We start from the raw sequence: 22,848 nt of genomic DNA on the forward strand, positions 1-22,848 counted from the left end.
TGCTTTTCCAGCACCAACTCTCACCTTTTAAAAATTGTAATTGTACCAGCCTCCACCACTTCCTCCGGCAGCTCCTTCCTTACACGCACCACCTGCTGCATGAAAAAGTTGCCCCTTAGGTCCCTTTTAAATTTTTCCCTCTCACCCTAAGCCAGTGCCCTCTAGTTCTGGACTCCCCATTTCAGGGAAAAGACCTTGTCTATTTACCATATCCATACCCCTCATGATTTTATAAACCTCTATAAGGTCAGTCTTCATCCTCTGACGCTCCAGGGAAAGTAGCCTCAGCCTATTCAGCCTCTCCCTGTAGCTCAAATCCTCAAATCCTGGCAATATTTCTGAACTCTTTCAAGTTTCACAACATCCTTCCATTGGAGGAGACCAGAATTGCACACAATATTCCAAAAGTGGCTGAACCAATGTCCTGTACAGTCGCAACATGACCTCCCAACTCCTGTATTCAATATGGTGACCAATAAAACAAATGCCTTCTTCACTATCCTATCTACCTGCGACTCCACTTTCAAGGAGCTATGCACCCGCACTCCAAGGTCTCTTTGTTCAGCAACAGTCCCCAGTTACCTTCCCATTAAGTGTGTAAGTCCTGCTCTGATTTGCTTTTCCACCTTACATTTATCTAAATTAAACTCCACCTGCAACTCTTCAGCCCATTGGCCCATCTGATCAAGATTCTGTGCTACTCTGAGATAACCTTTTTTTTTGCTGTCCTCTATATCTCCAATTTTGTCATCTGCATACTTACATACTTACACCCAAATCATTTATGTAAATGATGAAAAGCAGTGGACCCAGCACCGATCCTTGTGGCACTCCACTGGTCATAGGCCTTCAGTCTGAAAGGCAACGCCCTACCACCACCCTCTGTCTTCTATCTTCAAGCGAGTTCTGTATCCAAATAATTAGTTCTCCCTGTATTCCATGAGGAACCTTGCTACTACCTACCATGAAGAAACTTTACCAAAACCTTACTGAAGTCCAAATAGATCATGTCACTGCTCTGTCCTCATCAATCCTCTTTGTTATTTCATCAAAACCTTCTATCAATTTTGTGTGACATGACTTCCCACCCACAAAGAGAAGTCGATTATCCCTATTCAGTCCTTGCCTTTCCAAATGCATGTAAATCCTGTCCCTCAGGATTCCCTCCAACAACTTGCCCACCACTGATGTCAGGCTCACCAGTCTATAGTTCCTTGGCTTTTCCTTACCATCTTTCTTAACACATTAGCCATCCCCCAGTCTTCTGGCACCTCACCTGTGACTATCGATGATACAAATATCCCAGCAAAGGGCCCAGCAATCACTTTCCTACCTTCCCACAAAGTTCTAGGGTACACCTGATCAGGTCCTGGGGAGTTAGCCACCTTTATGTGTTTCAGGCATCCAGCATTTCCTCCTCTGTATTATGAACATTTTTCAAGTTGTCACCGTCTATTTCCCCTCATTCTATATCTTCCACATTCTTCTCCACAGTAAACACTGATGCAAAATACTTGTTTAGTATCTCCCCCATCTGCTGCGGCTCCACCCAAAGACTGCCTTGCTAATCTTTGAGGGGCCTTATTCATTCCCTAGTTACCCTTTTGCCCTTAATGTATCTGTAAAAAACTTGTGGACTCTCTTCAACCCTATTTGCCAAAGCTATCTCATGTCCTCTTTTTGCCCTCTTGATTTCCCTCTTAAGTGTACTCTTATTGCCTTTATACTCAATCCCTCCTGTCTATACTTGACATATGTTTCCTTCTTTTCTTTAATCATAACCTCAATTTCTTTAGTCATCCAGCATTCCCTACACCAACCAGCCTTGCTTTTCATCCTAACAGGAATATACTATCTCTGGACTCTCGTTATCTCCTGATGAGTGCAATTCCAACTCAAGAAGCTGAAAACCATACAGCACAAAGACCTACTTGCTTGATACCACATCCACAAATATCCATTCCCTCCATAGTAGAAGCAGTGTATACCATCTCTAAGTTGAACTGCAAAATTTCACTGAAGCTCCTTTGACAGCACCTCCCAATACACCACCACTTCTATCTAGAAGGACAAGAGCAGCAGGTAGATGAGAGAACACTACCACCTCCAAGTTCTCCTCTGAGCCACTCATCATCCTGACTTGGAAATAGATTGCCGTTCCTTCATTGCCACTGAATTAAAAGCCTGGAATCTCTACCCTAATAGCATTATGGATCTACCTACACTCAACAGACTGCAATGTTTTAAGATGGCAACTCACACGCTCCTCAAAGGAATGAGCACTAAGTGCTGGCCCAGCCAGCAAACTCACATGCCATGAATAAATAAAGACCACAGTTCTCTTCGGTAATTAAGCTTGGGCAACAAACCCTGGCCCAATCCGCGATACTTACATAAATGCAATATTAACTTGCCTGAAATAAACAGATTGACATTTACTTGAGTAGAGTTAATGAAGGAATTTTGAAAGTGTGTACTCAAATCTGTAGATATATAAGACAAATATGCTGAGTAAATAATTTTGAAAGTGTCGTATATTGATAAATCTTACCAACTGATGTTTTTTAATTTCTGGGAGGATTGGGGGAAGCAGCAAATATTGCATCAAAGAACTACCGAACTTTGTAGCACAGAAGGACAAACTTGATCTACTTTAATTTGGCTGGGATGTTTACAATAACTCGGAACGCTCCATGTGCCATACAACATTGAAAGTAACCTGAGAATTGGAATACAGGAATTAGTTTTCATTTTTTCATGACACTGTTTAATAATTGAGAATTTTATTTTTCACAGAGCTATCAGTAGATAGTTATTTTTAAATTCCATTTAATAGATATAGATTTACAATAATGTTACCATTATGCAATTCCCTGGTGGGCAATTTCCTGTATTATGTAAGGTCTTTAGTTAATGAAAACCAATATTCTTTAAACACACTTTGTCCTTTTATTTCAATTTTAACTAAAGTAAATGATATTTCCCATTAATATAAATCGCAGTGCTGACTAATACATATTGGCCTGTCCTTCATCCATCCTCATTATAAGAATGCATATCCATCCCCATCACCTTTGTCTTATCAACATTGATCAGGAAATTGTATTTCCCATTGACTTGCTCAAGATCTTCCTTTAATCCCAGAACTGAGTTAACAAGTAAGACAATGTCATCAGCAAATCAAAGATTAAAATCTCACGGCCAACCATTCAGCAGCCCACATTTGTATTTTTCAGGTTATCATATTAATTTCTGCTTGAATATTGATCAACCACAGAGACAGTACATATCCCTGACTGATAAGTATTATCTGGTATAGCTTCACTCAGGATTGTGGCCACCATCTACAGACCTGTAAACATATTCATTGAGATTACACGGTCCATGGCTATTGATGATTAAAGTTAAAAATTAAACACATTTACCAAGGCAACAGGGCATAAATTTTACACTCTAGCATTTGCTCATTTAATGATGACAATTCAAAGGTATCCAGGTGAACTTAAAAGTGAATCAATTAAATTAATTGCCTGAACAACCAGAAATAGATCATCAGAGTATGTTACTGGAAAAGCATAGTAGGTCAGACACATCCAAGGAGCAGGAGAAACAACATTTCGGATGCCTGATAAAGGGCTTTTGCCCGAAACATCGATTCTCCTGCTCCTCGGATGCTGCCTGACCTGCTGTGCTTTTCCAGCACCACACTTTTGACTCTAATCTTCATCAGTACTCACTCTTGCTGAGAAACAGATAATCAGCTCAATGCATATTAGTTTGTAGAAAATGTATTCAAAGTATGCTTTGAAACTCAAATGGGGCTTGAGATGCTTCAGACGGTGTAAGTTTAGTAAAAATACTTTTTGTCAAAATAGTTTACTTGCAAGAGAAGTGGAAATACCACAGACTAACAATGCTTGAAACATGAAAACAATTTCAAAATTAATCACTGTATTATCTCAAAGTACACTGAAGTTAAAGGTACAAATGAGGTAGACTGAAAAATTGTTCAGAAAGCAATGCAGGCTGATCATTTCATGGCAAAGTTGAAACCACAGCCTTTTGTCCTTGTAACTGCTACTTCGAGCTCTTAGTTTATATACATTATAATCTACATTTCAAAAAGTAGGAAATAGAACCATATTTAAAACAAGTGAGTTTAAACTTATTGGCTGTTTAAAATTTGATTTACCAAATTAATATTTTTAAACGTCTTATATAAAAGATGTAGAGCTGAAATTTACTGAAAAATCAGCTATGTGGGAGGCTTCATGGAAAGCTTTTCTCCATGAGCTGTAGCGACTAATTTGTTACAATTCACTGCTGCTCATCTTATTATGTATGCACCACGCCTCTAAGGGGCCACTCTTGAACTCACCAGCAGCAGTATTACTCATCGTTGCCAGGAATTTCCAAGATTTGTGCCACAGATGCTACATTTTGATATTAGCTCTGAACCAGTTCAAATACAGCAAGCAGGAACGGATATTCACAATTTGTTGCTGCACATTTCTAAAGTGAAAGGCTGAGAAAGAAAGCACTCCTGCTACATGAGCATGGACCTGGACAATGGACTAACGGAAAGAAAGGCTGTCCTATTTCTTCAGGACCATCAGAGGAGACCACAGCACCATATCCTGTCAGCCTGATCTAACATTGCTGCCTGTGTTAGTGCAGTGTCTATGGATCAGAGAAATGCCCAACACTGCAGGAACATTTTCCATTTGGCAACGGTAAGTGACACCATATTCTCTCTGCTGCCTCACACTCGCTCTAAATCTGCATTTATAATAAACATCGCAGCTGTGCCAACACAAAGGGTTAGTAGATGAGAGGTCTACCTTGGAAACAAAAGTAGAAGTTGCTGAAAAAGCTCAGCACATCTGGCAGCATCTGTGAAGAGAAATCAGAGTTAACATATTGGATCCAGTAACCCTTCCTCAGAACTGATGATAGCTAGGAAAATATTCATTTGTATTGCAGAAGATAGGGTGGTGAGAGGGGTTAAGGGGTAAATGATAGGGGGGGATAGAGCCCAGAGAGAGATAAAACAGTTGGATAGATAAAGGAGTGGATAACAATCTGGCTCGGAGGGTGAATAGCTGTTAAAGGGGACTGCTAGTGGCTAACAATAAGTAATGTGTAACTGCAGACTATGTGATAACAAGGCCTAGTGTGTGGGGTGGGGAGCTAGGATATGGGAGATTTCAGGCCCTAAAAGTATTGAACTCGATATTGAGTCTGGAAAGCTGCAGGATCCCCAGTGGAAAAATAAGTTGTTGTTCTTCCAGCTTGGGCTGAGCTTGGCTGGAACACTGCAGCAAGCCTGAGACAGGGATGTTGGCCAGGGAACAGGGTGGGGCGTTAAAGTGGCAGGCAATTAGAAGTTCAGGGTCAGTTTTGCGGGCAGAACATAGATGTTCTGCGAAGAGGTCAACCAGTTTACGCTTTGTTTCCCCAACGTAGAGGAGACCACATTGTGAGTAGCGAGTGCAATAGACTAGATTGAGGGAAGTCGCCTCAGGCGACCGACTGTGTGCCTCACAGCGCCTGAGACCCGGGTTCAATTCCCGACTCAGGCGACTGACTGTGTGGAGTTTGCACATTCTCCCAGTGTCTGCGTGGGTTTCCTCCGGGTGCTCCGGTTTCCTCCCACAGTCCAAAAATGTACAGGTTAGGTGAATTGACCACGCTAAATTGCCCGTAGTGTTAGGGGCAGGGGTAAATGTAGGGGAATGGGTCTGGGTGGGTTGTGCTTCGGCAGGTCGGTGTGGACTTGTTGGGCCGAATGGCCTGTTTTCACACTGTAAGTAACCTAAGTGCTGCTTTACTTGGAAGGAATGTTTGGGCCCTTGGATACTGTAGAGGGAGGAGGTAAATGGGCAGGTGTTACACCTTCAGCAGTTGGCGGGCAAGGTGCTGTTGGGCTGTGGTCGGGGGAGGTTTTGGGAGTGAAAGAAAAGTGGAGCAGGGTGTCCTGGAGGGAACAGTGCATGCAGAAGATAGACAAGGGAGGGGAGGGGAAAATGTGTCTGGTGGTGGCATTTCGCTGGAGATAGCAGAAATGGCGGCTGATGATCTTTTGGATGTGAATGCTGGTGGGATGGTAGGCAAGGACCAGAGGAACCCTATCACTGTTGCAGGAGGGAAGAGAGAGGGTGGGAGCAGAAATGCATAAGGTGGGTCAGACCCACTGGAGGGCCCTGTCGACAATGGTGCTGGAGAATCCTCGAATGAGGAAGAAGGCGGACATTTTGAAGGCTCCCTTATCGAAGTTAGCCTCATTGGAACATATGTGATGAAGATGGAGGAACTAGGAGAATGGAATGGTGTCCTTACAGAAAGCAGGGTGCGCGGATGTATAGTCTACGTAGTTGTGGGGGTCGGTGGGTTTATAGTGGATATTAATGATTAGTCTATCCCCAGAAGTGGAAACAGATGTCGAGGAAGGGAAGGGAGGAATCAGAGATAGACCAGGTGAAAATGAGGGCTGAATGGAATTTGGAAGCAAAATCGATTAACTTTTCCAATTCAAAACGAGAGAGAGGGAAGCAGCAGCGATGATATTGATATATCAGAGAAAGAGTTGTGGGTGGGGACCAGAATAGGATTAAAACCTATGAAGAGGTCTGCCTCAGCTTTTGAACAATGGAGACCCTTAAATCCCATTCTCGTGCACACTTTGACACAGTTATTTGCTACAAAACACAATAGTTTCTGAAAGTGAAAATCAAATCCACCTAATTAGCTGAGAGGCTCAAAAACCAATTTATAGTCACATGAAAAGAACTGCTGATTTGTTTGATCTACCCATGAATAATAAGACTTGACTTTTGATTGTCAGTCTCCAGACTTTGCTAAACTGCCACTGTAGATCTCAATATCTCTTTGAAATCTAACTTCTGGAAAGAAACTGATGTTTTACCTGTGAAGTGAACCAACCTACAAATTTCCCAGCCTATAACTATTGCATCTTCACCATACACTATGTCTGAGCTCTTATGGTACAGACTTTGTTTTAAACTTAAAGAATTTGATGAGTCATTTTTAAATTGAACTTCACAAATAGCATAAGGGGAAACACACAACAGCCTTTTTCTTTTTATAAGACTGGAAAAGGAAATATGAAAAACAAATTAAAAAACACACTTCTGTTATCAGACAGAAGAGAACAGTAAAGATAATTCAATTCACCATGCCCTCTTGTCCATGACAGCTGCAAATGTTAATTCTTTTTTTCATTGTTCAATTGAATTGGTCTCTACCACTGTGTTTCAAGTCCTAACCATTTTGCATCATAAAAGTTTTCTCATGCCATCTTGCTGTTTATTTTCAAATGCTTCCTCTGGCTTTTGATCCTTCTACCAAACTGAACAGTTTCTTCCAACCTACATTATCCTCAGTACTTAAAGAACCTCTATCAAATTTCTGCAATTTCTCATTAATGAGGACAATTTCAGCTGCACTCTAATCTATCTTCATAACTGACATAATCATCCTTAAATCTTTGCTGTTCCCTCCAATGTCTTCACGTTCTTCCTAAAGTATGGAGAAAAGAGATTGGAGAAAATACTCAGTTGAGATTGAAACTAGTGCCTTGAAAGATTTGCTATAACTTCCTTGCTTTTACTCTATGCCTCTGTTTATAAAGCCCAGATTCTCTATGTTTGCATCTTCAATGCTTTGTGTACATATACATTCAGGTACTTCTGCTCCTGCAACATCTCCCCCTACAGAATGTCTCATTTATTTTATAATTTTTTTCTTCATTCTTTCTACCAAAATTCATAATGTCACATTTCCCTGCATTAACCTGCCATGTGGTCACCCACTCCAACAGCTTGATACTGACTTCTTGAAGCCAATGTTTCTCTGAGATGTGGGCTGCAGTTTGCCCAGTCATTCTGATGTTCCACACACAGCGGTCGATGTGGATCATTGCACTGACATCCGGTTTACAACTGGCAGCATCCTTCAATGCATTTGATCCTGCCCTGGAGAAGATAGAAACACAGAACCTTGGAGAAGATGTTCATTTGAGCCAATGGGTTCTGAGCTATCCTGAGCCTGTGCTAAAACTGTGCCTTGCTGATTGAGAGGAAATGGCACTGAGGATTAAAACTTCTGTCTCTCCTCTGGCATTGTTGAAAGCTGACAAAAGGACTATAAATGTCTCATTTTGACTTAGGAGTGTAGGACCACTTATTTCAACAAGTGTTCCATCAGTCATCTCACAAAGAGATAATAGTGGAGTGTAAAAATGAATTGCTATAATCTCACCAGACCATAGGGCTGCTCCCTCTTAAGAGGGAGAAACATTAATGGTGGTTTAACTCACTCCCCAGGTAAGGGGATATGATGAGAAGGAGAATCCCTCATGGCAAACCTCAGTCAGTGCAGGAACTGTCACTCTGCATTAGAAACCAGCCATCCAGGCTACTGAGCTAACTAATCACAGCAAATTGTAAGTGCTGTGTGAGCACTGAACTCTTCTCTGCCCAGCCCCACATCACCCACAAAAAAAATTCATGGCATAAAATAGAATTTGGAATTTTATTTGGCATTCAAATGGAGAGGGAATCAGATCCATGTCCTTTTGCAACTTAGGTTTACATTACATTAATTGCATGGGAAATGGCCCACAAATGCAACTGAAAGTCACAGTGATATCTATCCAATGACCAATGACATTTGATGCAATTACACATGAATTCTCAGTACCGGCACTGCAGTACTGCACTTCACCTGCAGTAAGTTACCTACAGTGGACAAAGTCAGAAGTCGCATGACACCAGGTTATAGTCCAACAGATTTATTTGAACTCACAAGTTTTCAGAGCGTTGTTCCTTCATCTGGTGAAATGGAGGGAAGTGCACAGGCATAGAATTTATAGGTGGAGCGATAGGTGGAGTGTCAAAAGATAGTTCAAGTGGTGTGAGTGGAGTGTCGACAAGCTGCAGACGTAAGTGAAGTGTCAACAGCAAGTGATGGGATGACTTATGATCCAATTAATTGAGGCAGACATGTAATTACAAAAATCAAAAACAAGATGGTGCTAGAGACAAACTAGCTGGAACATAACATGATAAATATAAGAGTAGCATGACAAGGATCTAACCAAAGTAACAAATAATCCAAAATTGTACAAGGTAGAAAAATCATAATAAGTTATCAAGGTGATGGTGTCAAAACAGAACAGTAAGGAAGAGATTACAGATATCGAACAGTATGGTGGGGTTACATGTAGTGCGACGTGAATCCAACATCACGTTTGAGGCTGTCTTTATGGTTGTGGAACTTGGCTATCGGTTTCTGCTTAGCGATTCTGCATTGTTGTGCATCTCAAAGGCCACCGTGAAGGACACATACCCAAAGATCGGAGGCTGAATGACCTCAGGAGGAAACATTTCTGCCTGGCGATTGTTGTTGGTGTCATGGTCTTGCTGATAAACCAGGCCTCAGGGCATCCTTTCCTGCAGCATCTAAGATAGAAAACATTGGCCGAGTCACATGAGTACCTACTGTAAATGTGGTGGGTGGTGTTCCAACATGTGATGATAGTATCCATGTCGATGATCTGGCATGTTTTGCAGAGGTTGCTATGGCAGGGTTGTGTGGTGTTGGGGTCACTGTTCCCTTGAAGACTGAATAGTTTGTTGTGAACGTTTGGTGCTTGTTTGAAGGCAAGAGGTGGAGACATAGCAATGACCTTGGCGAGATGTTAGTTATCACTAATGACATGTTGAAGGCTGTGAAAAACATGGTGTAGTTTCTCCACTCTGGGGAAGTACTTGATGATGAAGGGTGCTCTATCGGTCATGTCACATGTCTTTGTTCTAAGGAGGTCCTTGCAGTTTTTAACAGTGTTACATTGGAACTGGTGATTGTTGAGTTGAGCATCACATCCTGTTCTTAAGGGAGCATCTTTCAGTGTCTGTAGGTGTCTGTCATATTCCTCCTCGTCTGAGTAGCTGTGTGTGCAGGGCTAGAGAAGTGAAACATCATGAGGTTATCTGTGGGCTTGCGGGAGAGTGAAGTAATGTGGTGTCTGTCATTGATGGAGATGTGTGTGTCCAAGACTGAGATTGATTCTGAAAAGTAGTCTGTGGTAGGTCTGAAGATGGGATGAAACTTGTTGATATCCTCATATAATTGTTTCAGTGATACTGAATGACCTCCTTTCCAAAATCAAACTGGAGAATGCATTCAATTTTGATCATGAGTAGTTGGCTGGATGGACAGATTGTGATGCAGAATGATGGCAACAGCATGAGTCCAGTTCCACACCGGCCAAGACTACCATGAAGGACCCTCCTACTGAACTTCTTCCCTTAGCTTAAGTATGGAGACCCTCAGGTTATACCACTACCAGTCATTTCTCTCTCCAGTGATACAGCAGTCCTATGGCCCTGTAGTTTTATGGTGACTTTACCTTTATGATCCAAATTAATAAGAATGTTCTACTTTCTGGTCTATTTGTCCCTCTTAATGCTAAATGCACACTAGAGTGCATAGGTTACTGTTGTTCTGTCTTAATTTATGTTATTTAGATTTACTAGGATGTTGCCTGGTATGGAGGGAAGGTCTTACGAGGAAAGGCTGAGGGACCTGAGGCTGTTTTCATTAGAGAGAAGAAGGTTGAGAGGTGACTTAATAGAGACATAGAAGATAATCAGAGGGTTAGATAGGGTGGACAGGGAGAGCCTTTTTCCAAGTATGGTGACGAGGGGCCATAGATGTAAATTGAGGGGTGATAGATATAGGACAGATGTCAGAGGTAGTTTCTTTACTCAGAGAGTAGTAAGGGTATGGAATGCTTTGCCTGCAACGGTAGTAGATTCGCCAACTTTAAGTACATTTAAGTCGTCATTGGACAGGCAAATGGACATGCACGGAATAGTGTAGGTTAGATGGGCTTCAGATTGGTATGACAGGTCAACGCAACATCGAGGGCCGAAGGGCCTGTACTGCGCTGTAATGTTCTATAAGCTAACTGTATATTGAAGTGTATATTTGGCTTCATTCCAATCTAAATTTAGCATTTATTATTTACTAGATGGCTTATACATTTTCAACGATATTTCCTTTGTCAGTGAAAATAAATAATTACCAATTTATTCAGAAAATGAAGAAATTGATCAATATTTGATCACAATGGCTCAGTGGGTAGCCCTGCTGCCTCCCATTGCCAGGGACCTGCGTTTGATTCCACCCTCAGATGACTGTCTATGTTTGCAACATTCCTCCAGTGTTTCTGTGAGTTTCCTCCAGGTGCTCCGGTTTCCTCCCACAATCCAAACATGTGCAGGTTAGTTAGATTGGCCGTCCTAAATTGTCCTTAATGTTCATGGGTGTGGAGGCTAGGTAGATTAGCCACGCAAAATGCAGGGTTACAGGGATAGGAAAGGGGAGTGGTCTGGGTGGGAAGCTTTTCAGAGGGCCAACGTAGACTTGATGGGTTGATTGGCCTGCTTACACAATGTAGGGATTCTCTGATTCTGAGTGTTCTTGTTGTTAGAAACAAAATTCAATAAAATTTAGACGAGACCACCAAAACTGGAAACAAGACAATTTATTACGGACTTGCAAGTACGGGCTGCAATTGCACAAGACAATTGAGCGAATTAGACTTGGGTTAATTTAAAATTATACCTTTGAGCTGAGTGAGATTACCTCTCCAGACTCCTAACTACCCAATCTCCCTTACTAGGCTATACAACTGCCCATCTTCGCTCCACCCTTGTTACTTCCCCTTCCCCATGTTGGCAACCTTCCTCTCTGTAAGTGCTGACACATACATTTATTTTGTCGACAGTACATCTCGATCTGGTTTAACATTTTGTATCGATTCTGCTGGTACATTCCATCCTCGGACATTTCATTAACTTGTACCATTTTGTACAGCTCAAGCATTTCGGTTATCTCAGCTTTTTGCTGAAAGCATAAGTTTACAAAAAGAACTTTTTGTTATAGTAATTACACACCAAAGTTAGTATTTAATTAACCACAATTATACACTGAAAAGTCCCTAAATACCTGCAGAGTTAATAGTTCTCTTGCTGTACCCCTTTTCTGTATGCTTTTTCTATATCTGGAAAAACAACACTTTACCCCATTTCTAACATTTCCCCCATTTCTTTTCTTAACCATTTGTTGGTTTTGCAATCTTATTTTCTGCCTTCTTTTCACTCTATGGTGTCGAGGTTCACAACCTAGTCATTTCTGTCCTTCTAAGTTGGTTTTTTTCAAACTCTAGGAATAATCTGTTACTCTCTCTTTTTTACGATTGTGCTATTGTCATGACCATTATTGGTTGTTGTCCTCCCAAAGACATAACCAGCTTAGTCATTATCCATTTTAACACATTAAACCCTATCAGTCAACCTACAATTATTAGTAGTACATCAATGCCTAAATTCACTAAGCATTTTCCCCACCCGGTCAATCTCCAGTTACCCCATTCCCATTCTTCATCTTTTCAGAGTTCATCTCCAATTTGTCTTATATTGTTTATCTTTTTCTTTATTATTTCCACCTTATCTTCCACTATGGAAGAGATGAAGGTGCAGCATTCTTTACCAACCAGAGCACAAGTTCCCCCTTTTTCGACCGAAAGATAGTCTAAAGCCATTCAATTTTGTAAAGCTGTCAGTCTTGTGCCAATCATTTCAGTGCTTCTGGCCGATATTTGGGATTGAGTTTTTCCCATTGCGCCGGCTGTACCATTAATTAAATTTTCAGGGGCGGCCGCCAGTTTCTGTATTTCTACCCCTGCCCTTGTAGGGTCGTAGTTTGGGAGCAGTGTCCACAGTGGACAGTTTTTATCTGAGACCTCTCGGGTCTTACGTCTTACCCCCCCTCCTTTCCCCAGTTGGGCTCATGTTTTTCTATTCGGAGGTGAGGGACTATCTAAGCGAGGTAACAGCAGCCACTCAAACCTTTCTGGTTTTGAAGAAGTGTTTATCACACAAACATATTTTTCCCCGGGAATAAATGAATAGGCCTTCAGACCGCATACCCAATATGTTCCATTTAATATTCGGGGAGTGGTCGTGGCAGTGGCTTGACTGGTGTGGACACAAGATGATTTTCCTAGTTGGAAAGGCGCAGCATCATTCTGATTACAGAAATAGGTGGTATTCACTGCTCCTTTCAGTGGGGAAATTCTAAGATTATCAATAGCGCCCTGATTTTTCGGGGCTGGCCTTGGGAACCATCCCACAAAGCTATATTTGCTTCTTTCAAATCTCCACTTTGTATTATTTGAACCCACATCAAATTGTTGTACATCGTATACTTCTTTTTTAGTGAACGGTATTACCGAGGTGGGGATTCCAGATTCGCCATGGTGTGGGACCTCTGCACAGACCCAACAGTCGGCAAGTCCCTTTTGTTCAGCATAATTTTGGCATAGTGAAGTAAAGTGATTTTTCCCATCTCCTTGAATAGTTAGTACTACTAACATTACAATACTATATTAATACCCGCCCATCTCTAACCCCTGTCTACCATCCTGCCTATTAGTCTTAATCTTTTAGGCGCCAGGGAGAGGTGAGTCCACACAGCCCTTACAATTAATAATAATATATATATCAGCAAACATTAAAAGAGTCTTTTGTCTTAGTTCATTCTTTCTTTCTTAGCTTAACTTTCAGAGGGTTGTCTGTAGGATGAGCGTACCACCCCACCAATGGGGCGTTCACACGACCTTTAACGCGAATGTGATGACTCCACCCTTTCTCAGCAGTCCGAATAGCTGTTTCACTAGTTAGGAGGGTTAGGATGGTCCCTCCCAGCTCGAGTGCAGTTTGGTATCTTTCCAGGTCTTGATCAGGACCCAGTCACCCGGTTGTATTCGATGTACTGCAAACTCGAGTGGCGGTGTCTGTACCAACAGGCCTTTATTCCTAAGAATAAACAAAGAAGAGCCGAGCGCCACAATATAGTTCTTTAAAAACTTATCATTGAACTCTGACCAGCCGTTAGGCAGTCTTTCAGCCTCGATAACGCTTCCCTCTATCCCGTCTACTACAGCATATTCATTGTGCTTTTTACCTTCAATCATCCGGGAGGACCCGTCGATAAACAACCGAGCTCCGGCGTGCAACGGTACGTCTCTTAAGTTCATTCGCACTTTAGTCTGATTTTCAGTAATATCAAGGCAGTCATGTTCTGGATTGCCAGGGGCCACCCCCCTCTCTCCGCCACAGAAATGCAGCTGGATTCAAGCAACTGTCTGTAACTAACACAAGGTCATCCTGTTCTATGAAGATTGTCTCATATTTCAAGATCCTAGAGTCTGTGAGCCATTGTCCTGCATTCTGATTCAAGAATTCTTTGCCTTTTACCCCAGAAACCTTGAGACCTTTGTTAGTTAATTTAACACCGCTAGGTCTAAAGCTTAGGGATGATCGTGCTGCTCCCGTATCCACTAAAAACACTGTTTCCTCTCCTTCAGGTCCCACCTTTAAATTTATCAAGGGTTCCCGATGGGTCTCAGGAGGAGGGAACTCTTGACTCCCCTAATCTTCGTCAAAAATCATCAACGAAACTGCTTCTTTTTGTCACGTTAGCTTTGGACAATCTTTCTTAAAATGTCCTGTTATTCCGCATAATAACCTCCTGCCGATTACCTCCTTCCCCTCCCACCTGCTCTCTGTCTCTCTTGTCCTCCTCTGTTCTCTAATTCTAACTTTCTCGTCGTAATTTCTACAACTGCTGCAACCATTATTTTAGCTTTTTGATTTTGTTTCTCCTCTTCCCTTTTCACACACACTTTCTGTGCCTCATATCACAGATCTAATATCTGTTTTTCACTCCAGCCTTCTAATTTCTGTAATTTCTTATGTATGTCCGGCCATGATTTAGTCACAAATTGGACCTTTAAAAGTCCCTGTGCTACCGGATCTTCGGGATTCATTCCCGAATATTTTCTAGTGGCTTCTTTTAATCCCTGTAAAAAGGCTGACGGGGCTTCCTCCTTTTCCTGTCTTACTTCAAAGGCTTTTAAAAAATTCTGAGATTTAGGTGCTGCTTCTTTAATACCCAAAATGACCATTTCTCGAAAGTCCCTCATTTTTCCTCTATCGTGTTCATCCATACCCTTCCAACGTGGGTCCACATTGGGGAATTTGTTTTTGGCTGGTATCACTCCCTCACCCACTGGATGTCTCTTTTCCATTCCCTCAGAGCAGCTCTTCTAATCTTGCCCCTTTTCTTCCCCTGACCGTACCTGATGTGGGTGCTGACTACTAAGGCTCCCCTAAAAGTAAGTTTCCGACTCTCCTCTGCCCATAAGGCTATTGCTACCACTGCCTGCACACACTCTGGGCTGGTAATGTAGCTTTCTATTCTTTAATTAGCAATGAATTAATGCAGTCATGTTTTAAATTAACCATGAAACAATATGACAGGTCACTGAGAATGTATGAAGGAATCCTGCCAATTAATATTGATTCAGGCTAACACAATTGAATTATTATAAATATTAATTATTAATTATATATATTATATAATTCAGGATGGAAACACAACAAGTGATTAAAACATTTTAAAAACTGTAATCACGCAGTTCTGTTTGTTTACCAGTCACTTGTGACTTCTCATTTTGTTTCTGTAATTGTTTTGCTCGAGCACATTCATTTTTAAGAACCTCAACAGATTCCATAGCACCTTTCGCAGTTAATTAAATCCCCAATTTGGTGGCAATATCTCGTCATGAATGCAAAACTGATTCTTCATGCCTCTCATCACAAAACTGTTGCCATAATCCAATTAACTTTGTTTTCGTTCCCACTCCCTTGGGCTTAAAACGTAACAATGACCTTGCTGCCCCCATATCGACTAGGAAAACTATGTCCTCTTTGTAAGATCCCACCTCTAAATTTATCAAAGGTTCCTGGTGGGTCCCCGGGGGCAGGAACTCCTGACACCCCTATTTTTCATTAAGGTTCATAAACAGCACTGCCTTTACTTCCTTTTTCGGATCTGGACACTCTCTCTTAAAGTGACCTGCCTTTCCACAGTAATAACATCCCGCCGGTGGGGATTTCCACTTTGATCCTTGTTCCTGTCTAGCAGCCCCCTTAACATCTCCTCCCCGATCCTTTCTCCTCACTTTATTCTCAACATGCTGCCTGCCACCATTCCGGTTTCCTTATCGTTTTAGTTTTGTCCTTTTCTTTATTACCTCAGTAACCGTGGCTTATCATTATTTTTGTCTTCTGTTTCTGCTTCTCATGTTATGTTGCCAGATCAATTGCTGAGCTGATTTAACCAACTGAACAGCTTTAGGGCCACCTCATGGCCATTCCTCATCACCCAATGCTTTGTTTAGACCTTGATTCTTTTAAAGAAATATTGCAATATTTCTTGCTCCCTGTAATCTCAAATATAATTTATAAATTTATGCTTGCTTTTCTTTAAAGCCTGTGCCAAACTATACATTTTGGAATCTTACTTGTAAATATATATTTATATATTATAAATTCATTTATTCAATGTTTAATATTCAAAATGCAAAATGCACACAGTTCCCAACTCTGAAATCCACCACAATTACCCAGTTCCAGTCCCCCGATTCAAATCCAAAACTAGTCCTCCCAAGTAGTCCTGACCAGTTATTGCTCAATTACAATGCTATAGCTCGTGAAATAACCAGAGCTGCCTTAAAAGGATTTGTCTATTCAAATTAAAACTTCAACTGTCCTCCATAAATCGCTTCTATGTAAGGATAAAAGAGATTAGTTAGAAACTGATAGTAAGGCAGTCATGACCTGTAAAAAGAACATTTTATTTCATAATCTTGCAAAATCCTTAACCTTAAAAGAAATCATGATAAAATTTCCATAACAGAAATCAGATTCAAAAACAGTCCCGGATCTCAAGCTCCAGGGAACATTCAATACCAACAAACAAATGTGCATTCACACTGAATCACAAACGGTTAAACTTTCTACTAGCTGTACAGCTCTTTTCTCTCTCTCTCTCTCTCTCTCTCACACACACACACACACCATGTCTCACAGACACTTTGAGTTTCCCACAACGACTCCTCTAGCTTTTGAATATTTTTCTGGTCATCTGGCCATAAGTTAGTTACGAAGTGCACCCTCAGTAGCCCTTCAGCTACTAGCCCTTCTGACACGAAGCATAATCTGATTCCTCCTGACTGTAAGGCTGTTTTTCATTGACATTTTATCATTTGTTTTTTATCCTTTCCTCGTGTCCAAGTATTGTACTTCCAATCTCTTAACATTTTTCCTAAAGGATTGTCCGTTGGGATGTGGTCCTCGGACGTCCCTCTCATGTCCCCTTCTAAACTTAAATCACTATTTTTATTCCCCATTTCTATGATCGGCCGTTTCTTTATGTAATTTAGTTAGCCTTACTGAGGTCTGGTGTCACCTTCTTCTACACTCACTTCTGGGTCCTGACCTTCGCGTGGGGGATTTCCCCTCTTAACAACTGGTCTAAGGCGGGGTGATCGAATCAGGTACTTAATCATCAGATTAATCTTAGCCAATCAAACACTTTAATTTAAGAGTTGCCAATTACCTGTACTTCTTGTACGTCCCGTATTTCTCGTATGTCCCCGACCACCAAAGCAATACTTAAAGGTCCCTTTTCTTACCTTGGTCTGTGCACACGAGTTACCTGGTCGAATTCGTGCGCCCTTATCCCGCGGCAATACCCAGGATATATCCACCTGGCAACCATGACAACTGCTACCTACCCTGGTTGATCGGGTTCGCCTAACCCGGTCGCCCAGAACCCCAGTTCCCTGGATCCCCTGACATATCCAACTGGCACCGGATATGTGGACACATCCACCAGGCAGCAAATACTGCTGCTGGTCTCCCAGATGTATCCACCTGGCAGCAACTACTGCTACCAACTCCGGTCGCCGGTTACCCGGATATATCCACCTGGCAGCAACTACCGCTACCAACTCCGGTCGCCGGTTACCCGGATATATCCACTTGGCAGCAACTACCGCTACCAACCCCGGTTGCCCAGCAAATACCACTGCCAGCCACCCGGATACATCCACCTGGCAACAGTATCAACGGCTACTCACCCTGGCTGACTGGATTAGCCTATTCCAGTCACCAGCGCCCCGGTTTCCTGGATCCCCAGATATATCTGAATGGCAGCAAATACCGCTGCCTCCCCTGGTCGCCTGGATAAATCTTTTAAGACCTTTCTTACTCGGGTCTTGTGCACACAAGAGTCACCCGACCGAACCCGTCTTGTTTCCAGAGTCTCCCAGTCCGGATCACGCTCGCCCAAAGCTGCCTCGGCAACGAGGAGAAACTAGAGATCACTGAAATCAGTGAGGTGCCCCTTCTCTGTTTGTCCAAGAATGTCGAGCGATCGGAGCTTGGGATCCCGGAATGAGCCCCCAAATCTGTTAGAAACAAAATTCAATAAAATTTAGACGAGACCACCAAAACTGGAAACAAGACAATTTATTACGGACTTGTAAGTACGGGCTGCAATTGCACAAGACAATTGAGCGAATTAGACTTGGGCTAATTTACAATTGTACCTTTGAGCTGAGTGAGATCACCTCTCCAGACTCCTAACTACCCAATCTCCCTTACTAGGCTATACAACTGCCCATCTTCGCTCCACCCTTGTTACTTCCCCTTCCCCATGTTGGCAACCTTCCTCTCTGTAAGTGCTGACACATACATTTATTTTGTCGACAGTACATCTCGATCTGGTTTAACATTTTGTATCGATTCTGCTGGTACATTCCATCCTCGGACATTTCATTAACTTTCATTCATTTTGTATAGCTCAAGCATTTCGGTTATCTCAGCTTTTTGCTGAAAGCACAATTTTACAGAAAGAACTTTTTGTTATAGTAATTACACACCAAAGTTAGTATTTAATTAACCACAATTATACACTGAAAAGTCCCTAAATACCTGCAGAGTTAATAGTTCTCTTGCCGTACCCCTTTTTTGTATGCTTTTTCTATATCTGGAAAAACAACACTTTACCCCATTTCTAACACCCCAACATTTTTATGCACAGGTTCGAACAAGATTTCTTCTCTATGCAGGATCTCCAACCAACATTGTACACCAGGTACATTGATGACATTTTCTTCCTCTGGACCCATGGCGAGGAGTCACTGATAAAACTACACAGTGACATCAACAAGTTTCATCCCACCATCAAACTCACCATGGACTACTCTCGAGTGTCTGCCTCATTCTTGGACACGTGCGTCTCCATCAATGACGGACACCTCAGCACCACACTCTACCGCAAACCCACAGACAACCTCACAATACTACACTTCTCTAGCTTCCACCCAAAACATATTAAAACAGCCATTCCCTATGGACAAGCCCTACGCATACACCGGATCTGCTCAGATGAGGAGGAACATGACGGACTCCTGGAAGTACTCAAGGATGCCCTCACAAGAATGGGGTACGATGCTCAACTCATCGACCGCCAGTTCCGACATGCCACAGCAAGGAACCGTAATGACCTCCTCAGGAAACAGACACGTGCTGCAACTGACAGGGTACTCTTCGTTGTTCAGTACTCCCCAGGGGCTGAAAAATTACGCTATGTTCTTCGTGACCTGCAACACATTATCAATGAGGATGAGCATCTCACCAAGACCTTCCCCACACCTCCACTACTTGCCTTTAAACAACTGCCAAACCTAAATCAGATTATTGTTCGTAGCAAACTGCCCAGCTCTCAGGACAACTCCATACAACCCTGTCATGGTGGACGCTGCAAGACGTGTCAGATTGTGGACATAGATACCACTATTACGCATGGGAACACCTCCCACCTTGTACATGGCAGGTACTCATGTGACTCAGCCAATGTTATCTATCTTATACGTTGCAGGCAAGGAAGCCCAGAGGCATGGTACGTTGGGGAAACCGAGCAAAGGCTACAACAACGGATGAATGGGCACAGCACAACAATCAATAGACAGGAGGGTTCCCTCCCAGTTGGGGAACACTTCAGTGGTCCAGAACATTCAGCCTTGGACCTTCGGGTGACCATCCTCCAAAGTGGACTTTGGGACAGGCAGCAGAGGAAAGTGGCCGAGCATATGAGCAGAGACTGATAGCTAAGTTTGGTACCCACAGGGAGGGCCTCAACCGGGACCTTGGGTTCATGTCACATTACAGGTGATCACCATTGCAGTACACTCACACACTCTCACACACACACGGACACAGGTACACACAGACGCGCACACAGACACCCACACACACCCGTATAGACACACACACTCCCACACTCACACATGCACCCCCTCACAGACTTAAGACACTCTGCACTCACTACACACACACTTTCTCACACTCACAACCCCCACCCCAGACAGACACACAGACACACACAGACAAAGATCCACATGCACACATATATTTTGTGTGGTGAATTTGTACTTGCAGAGTTACATTGCACTTTGCTGAAAAACTGCATATATTCATGTAGAATTCTGAGCTCAAAAACTGCATGAATTTATGTAAAACGCTGTTATCTCACTTTTTAGATTAGAATCAATCTAAACACCAGGTCATAGACAGAGAACACAGGGGGCTAACACCTTCAACATATTGTCTAGCTATCACCATTCTTAGCAGCTAACTAGAGAATGCAACTTTTAAAAAAAGGGTTTTGTGATTTACACATGAAAGAAGTGAAACTATCACTGCATTCTAACAGATGAAAGGCTTAACAGACAATCAATTTTTCAATGTATAATTTCAGTTACATCACACTGTAAATGTTTTGCTATAAATTCTGTGTTATGATTGAGCCCTCCACTATCACCTGATGAAGGAGCGTTGCTCCGAAAGCTAGTGTGCTTCCAATTAAATCTGTTGGACTATAACCTGGTGTTGTGTGATTTTTAACTTTGTACAAATTGGCACGTTTCTGATATGGTTAGCAGTGATTATACATCAAAAATTAGCTGTGAAGTGCATTGACACATGAGGTGTTAAGCGAAAAGGAACCGAAGTCTTCCTTTTTTGTCACAGTTGCTATGGACTGTGTTTACCTCGAGTGCCAAAGTCTCGCGGTGTTTCTGCTGTTCGCTTTGCAATAGTTTCTATGGTGACGGTGTAAACATAGCTGTTGGTTAATTATTAATGATAGGATATGGCCAGTGCTGGTGAGCAGGTCTGAGAACTCCCCAGTTAACACAACCAGCCTTAACAAAGGGTAAACAGTGCCTCTTGCAACCAATGCATGTGGCGACAAATCCCTCCCAAAAGTTTTCAGAGTGCAAATAGGAAGTGTCAAGAACCTCGTTTCACCCTTACATTCAACCCCTTAGTGTAGTGCATTCACACCGCCAACATGAAAGCCTACCTGTCCTCCTATTCCAAGAATGCGGCCCTTCGCACGGCCGAGGAAAGAGATGTGAGTAGCAGATAATATTGCAATAAAGATGAGTTGTCGCTTTGCTGAGGGAAGACTGCAGCTGGACTCTCATCAGTGATCAGACGACAAACTAATTGCTTAACTTCGGGGAGGGGAGTTAAACAGCGTCTCTTTGGGTTGGCTTCTATCACACATGTTCGATGGCAGGAGATTGGAACTAAATTAACTAGACTAAGTCATCCCACTGCAATGCCACAGCAGACTGAATGGTTCTGGCCAGGAAGCAACCAGTGTTTTGTGCTGATTAGAGCTAGCAATGCCGCATTCACAGGCTTGAAGCTTAGGCTGTTGTTCACCTGGATGAGATGTGTCCCTCTGGTGGCAATATTCCACGGGGCGTGCTCTTTTGGCGTCAAGCAATTACATTACACACCAGGCTTTGTTAGTAATTCTGAGGACTGAAAGAGTCGGCTACAGAACTGGGACAATTCACTGACAAATGAAATTCCATTTGTGTCAAATAGTAACAATTACACGAAAATTGGGACAAAGCTGGATAAGGTAGTAGAATGATGGGGGATTCATATCTATAAGGCATTTATGTAAGTAACTCAAATGGGTGAGGTCATAAAAAAGTGGAACATTGCACACTGCTGCAGGAGCACAGTATATCAAAATGTAATAATAGCGAAGTAGGTCTTATGATTTAATTGGGAGCATTTCTGCTCTTTGAATTCAAGTCCCACTCTTAGACTTGATAGCTAAGGAAAGTGGCCAGATAAGTTTAAATTAATCGTTCTAAATCTCTCCAATGACAATAGGAGGCAATTTTAAAAATGATAGATTCCTGGTCAGCCATGTGAGGTGTGTCCCATGGAAAGAAATTGGAGCCCCTGCTATCACTATCAAAAGCTCCAGGCAACAACATGCATATTCTGTTGACACAGCATCCGGGACTCCTTGATTGGTTGGCTCAGCAAGTGGGCCTCATTCCTACAGAAGGGCTTATGCCCGAAATGTCGATTCTCCTGTTCCTTGGATGCTGCCTGACCTGCTGCACTTTTCCAGCAACACATTTTTCAGCTCAGCTAGTGGGATGGTGGGTATGAATCAGATCAATGTGAACAGCACAAGATTTGATCTCTGTTCCAGCTGGAGTTGGCACATGCCTTCTTGCCCTACCCACTGTGGCACTGTTATTTAGACAGAAAACTCAAAAAGAATGTTGCATCCATAAAAGTGGGTAGAAAGTGAATTTGCTTGTGAGGAGGAACTTATAATGTCATTCTCTACGTTTTAGAGAAATCTAACTCATGGTACATTAATTACTTGGCCCTTTGATCAGCACAACTGGCCCATTTCATAGAATTCCTACAGTGTGGAAACAGGCCTTTTGGCCCAACAAGTCCACACCAATCCCTCCAAAGAGTAACCCACCCTGACCCATTCCCCTACCCTATTATCCTC

General features: G+C 42.4%; 1 protein-coding gene across 1 annotated transcript; it reads left to right on the top strand.

The window, feature by feature from the left end:
* The first annotated feature begins 4,513 nt into the window (after positions 1-4,513).
* Positions 4,514-20,466, top strand: LOC132820238 (uncharacterized). The gene is made up of 2 exons (XM_060832242.1): positions 4,514-4,733; positions 19,045-20,466. Exons 1-2 carry the CDS (start codon positions 4,696-4,698, stop codon positions 20,108-20,110), a joined length of 1,104 nt encoding a protein of 367 aa, XP_060688225.1. The 5' UTR covers positions 4,514-4,695; the 3' UTR covers positions 20,111-20,466.
* The last annotated feature ends 2,382 nt before the right edge of the window (positions 20,467-22,848 follow it).

The sequence above is a fragment of the Hemiscyllium ocellatum genome, chromosome 11 (assembly GCF_020745735.1).
Source record: "Hemiscyllium ocellatum isolate sHemOce1 chromosome 11, sHemOce1.pat.X.cur, whole genome shotgun sequence".
NCBI classification, from domain to species: domain Eukaryota; kingdom Metazoa; phylum Chordata; class Chondrichthyes; order Orectolobiformes; family Hemiscylliidae; genus Hemiscyllium; species Hemiscyllium ocellatum.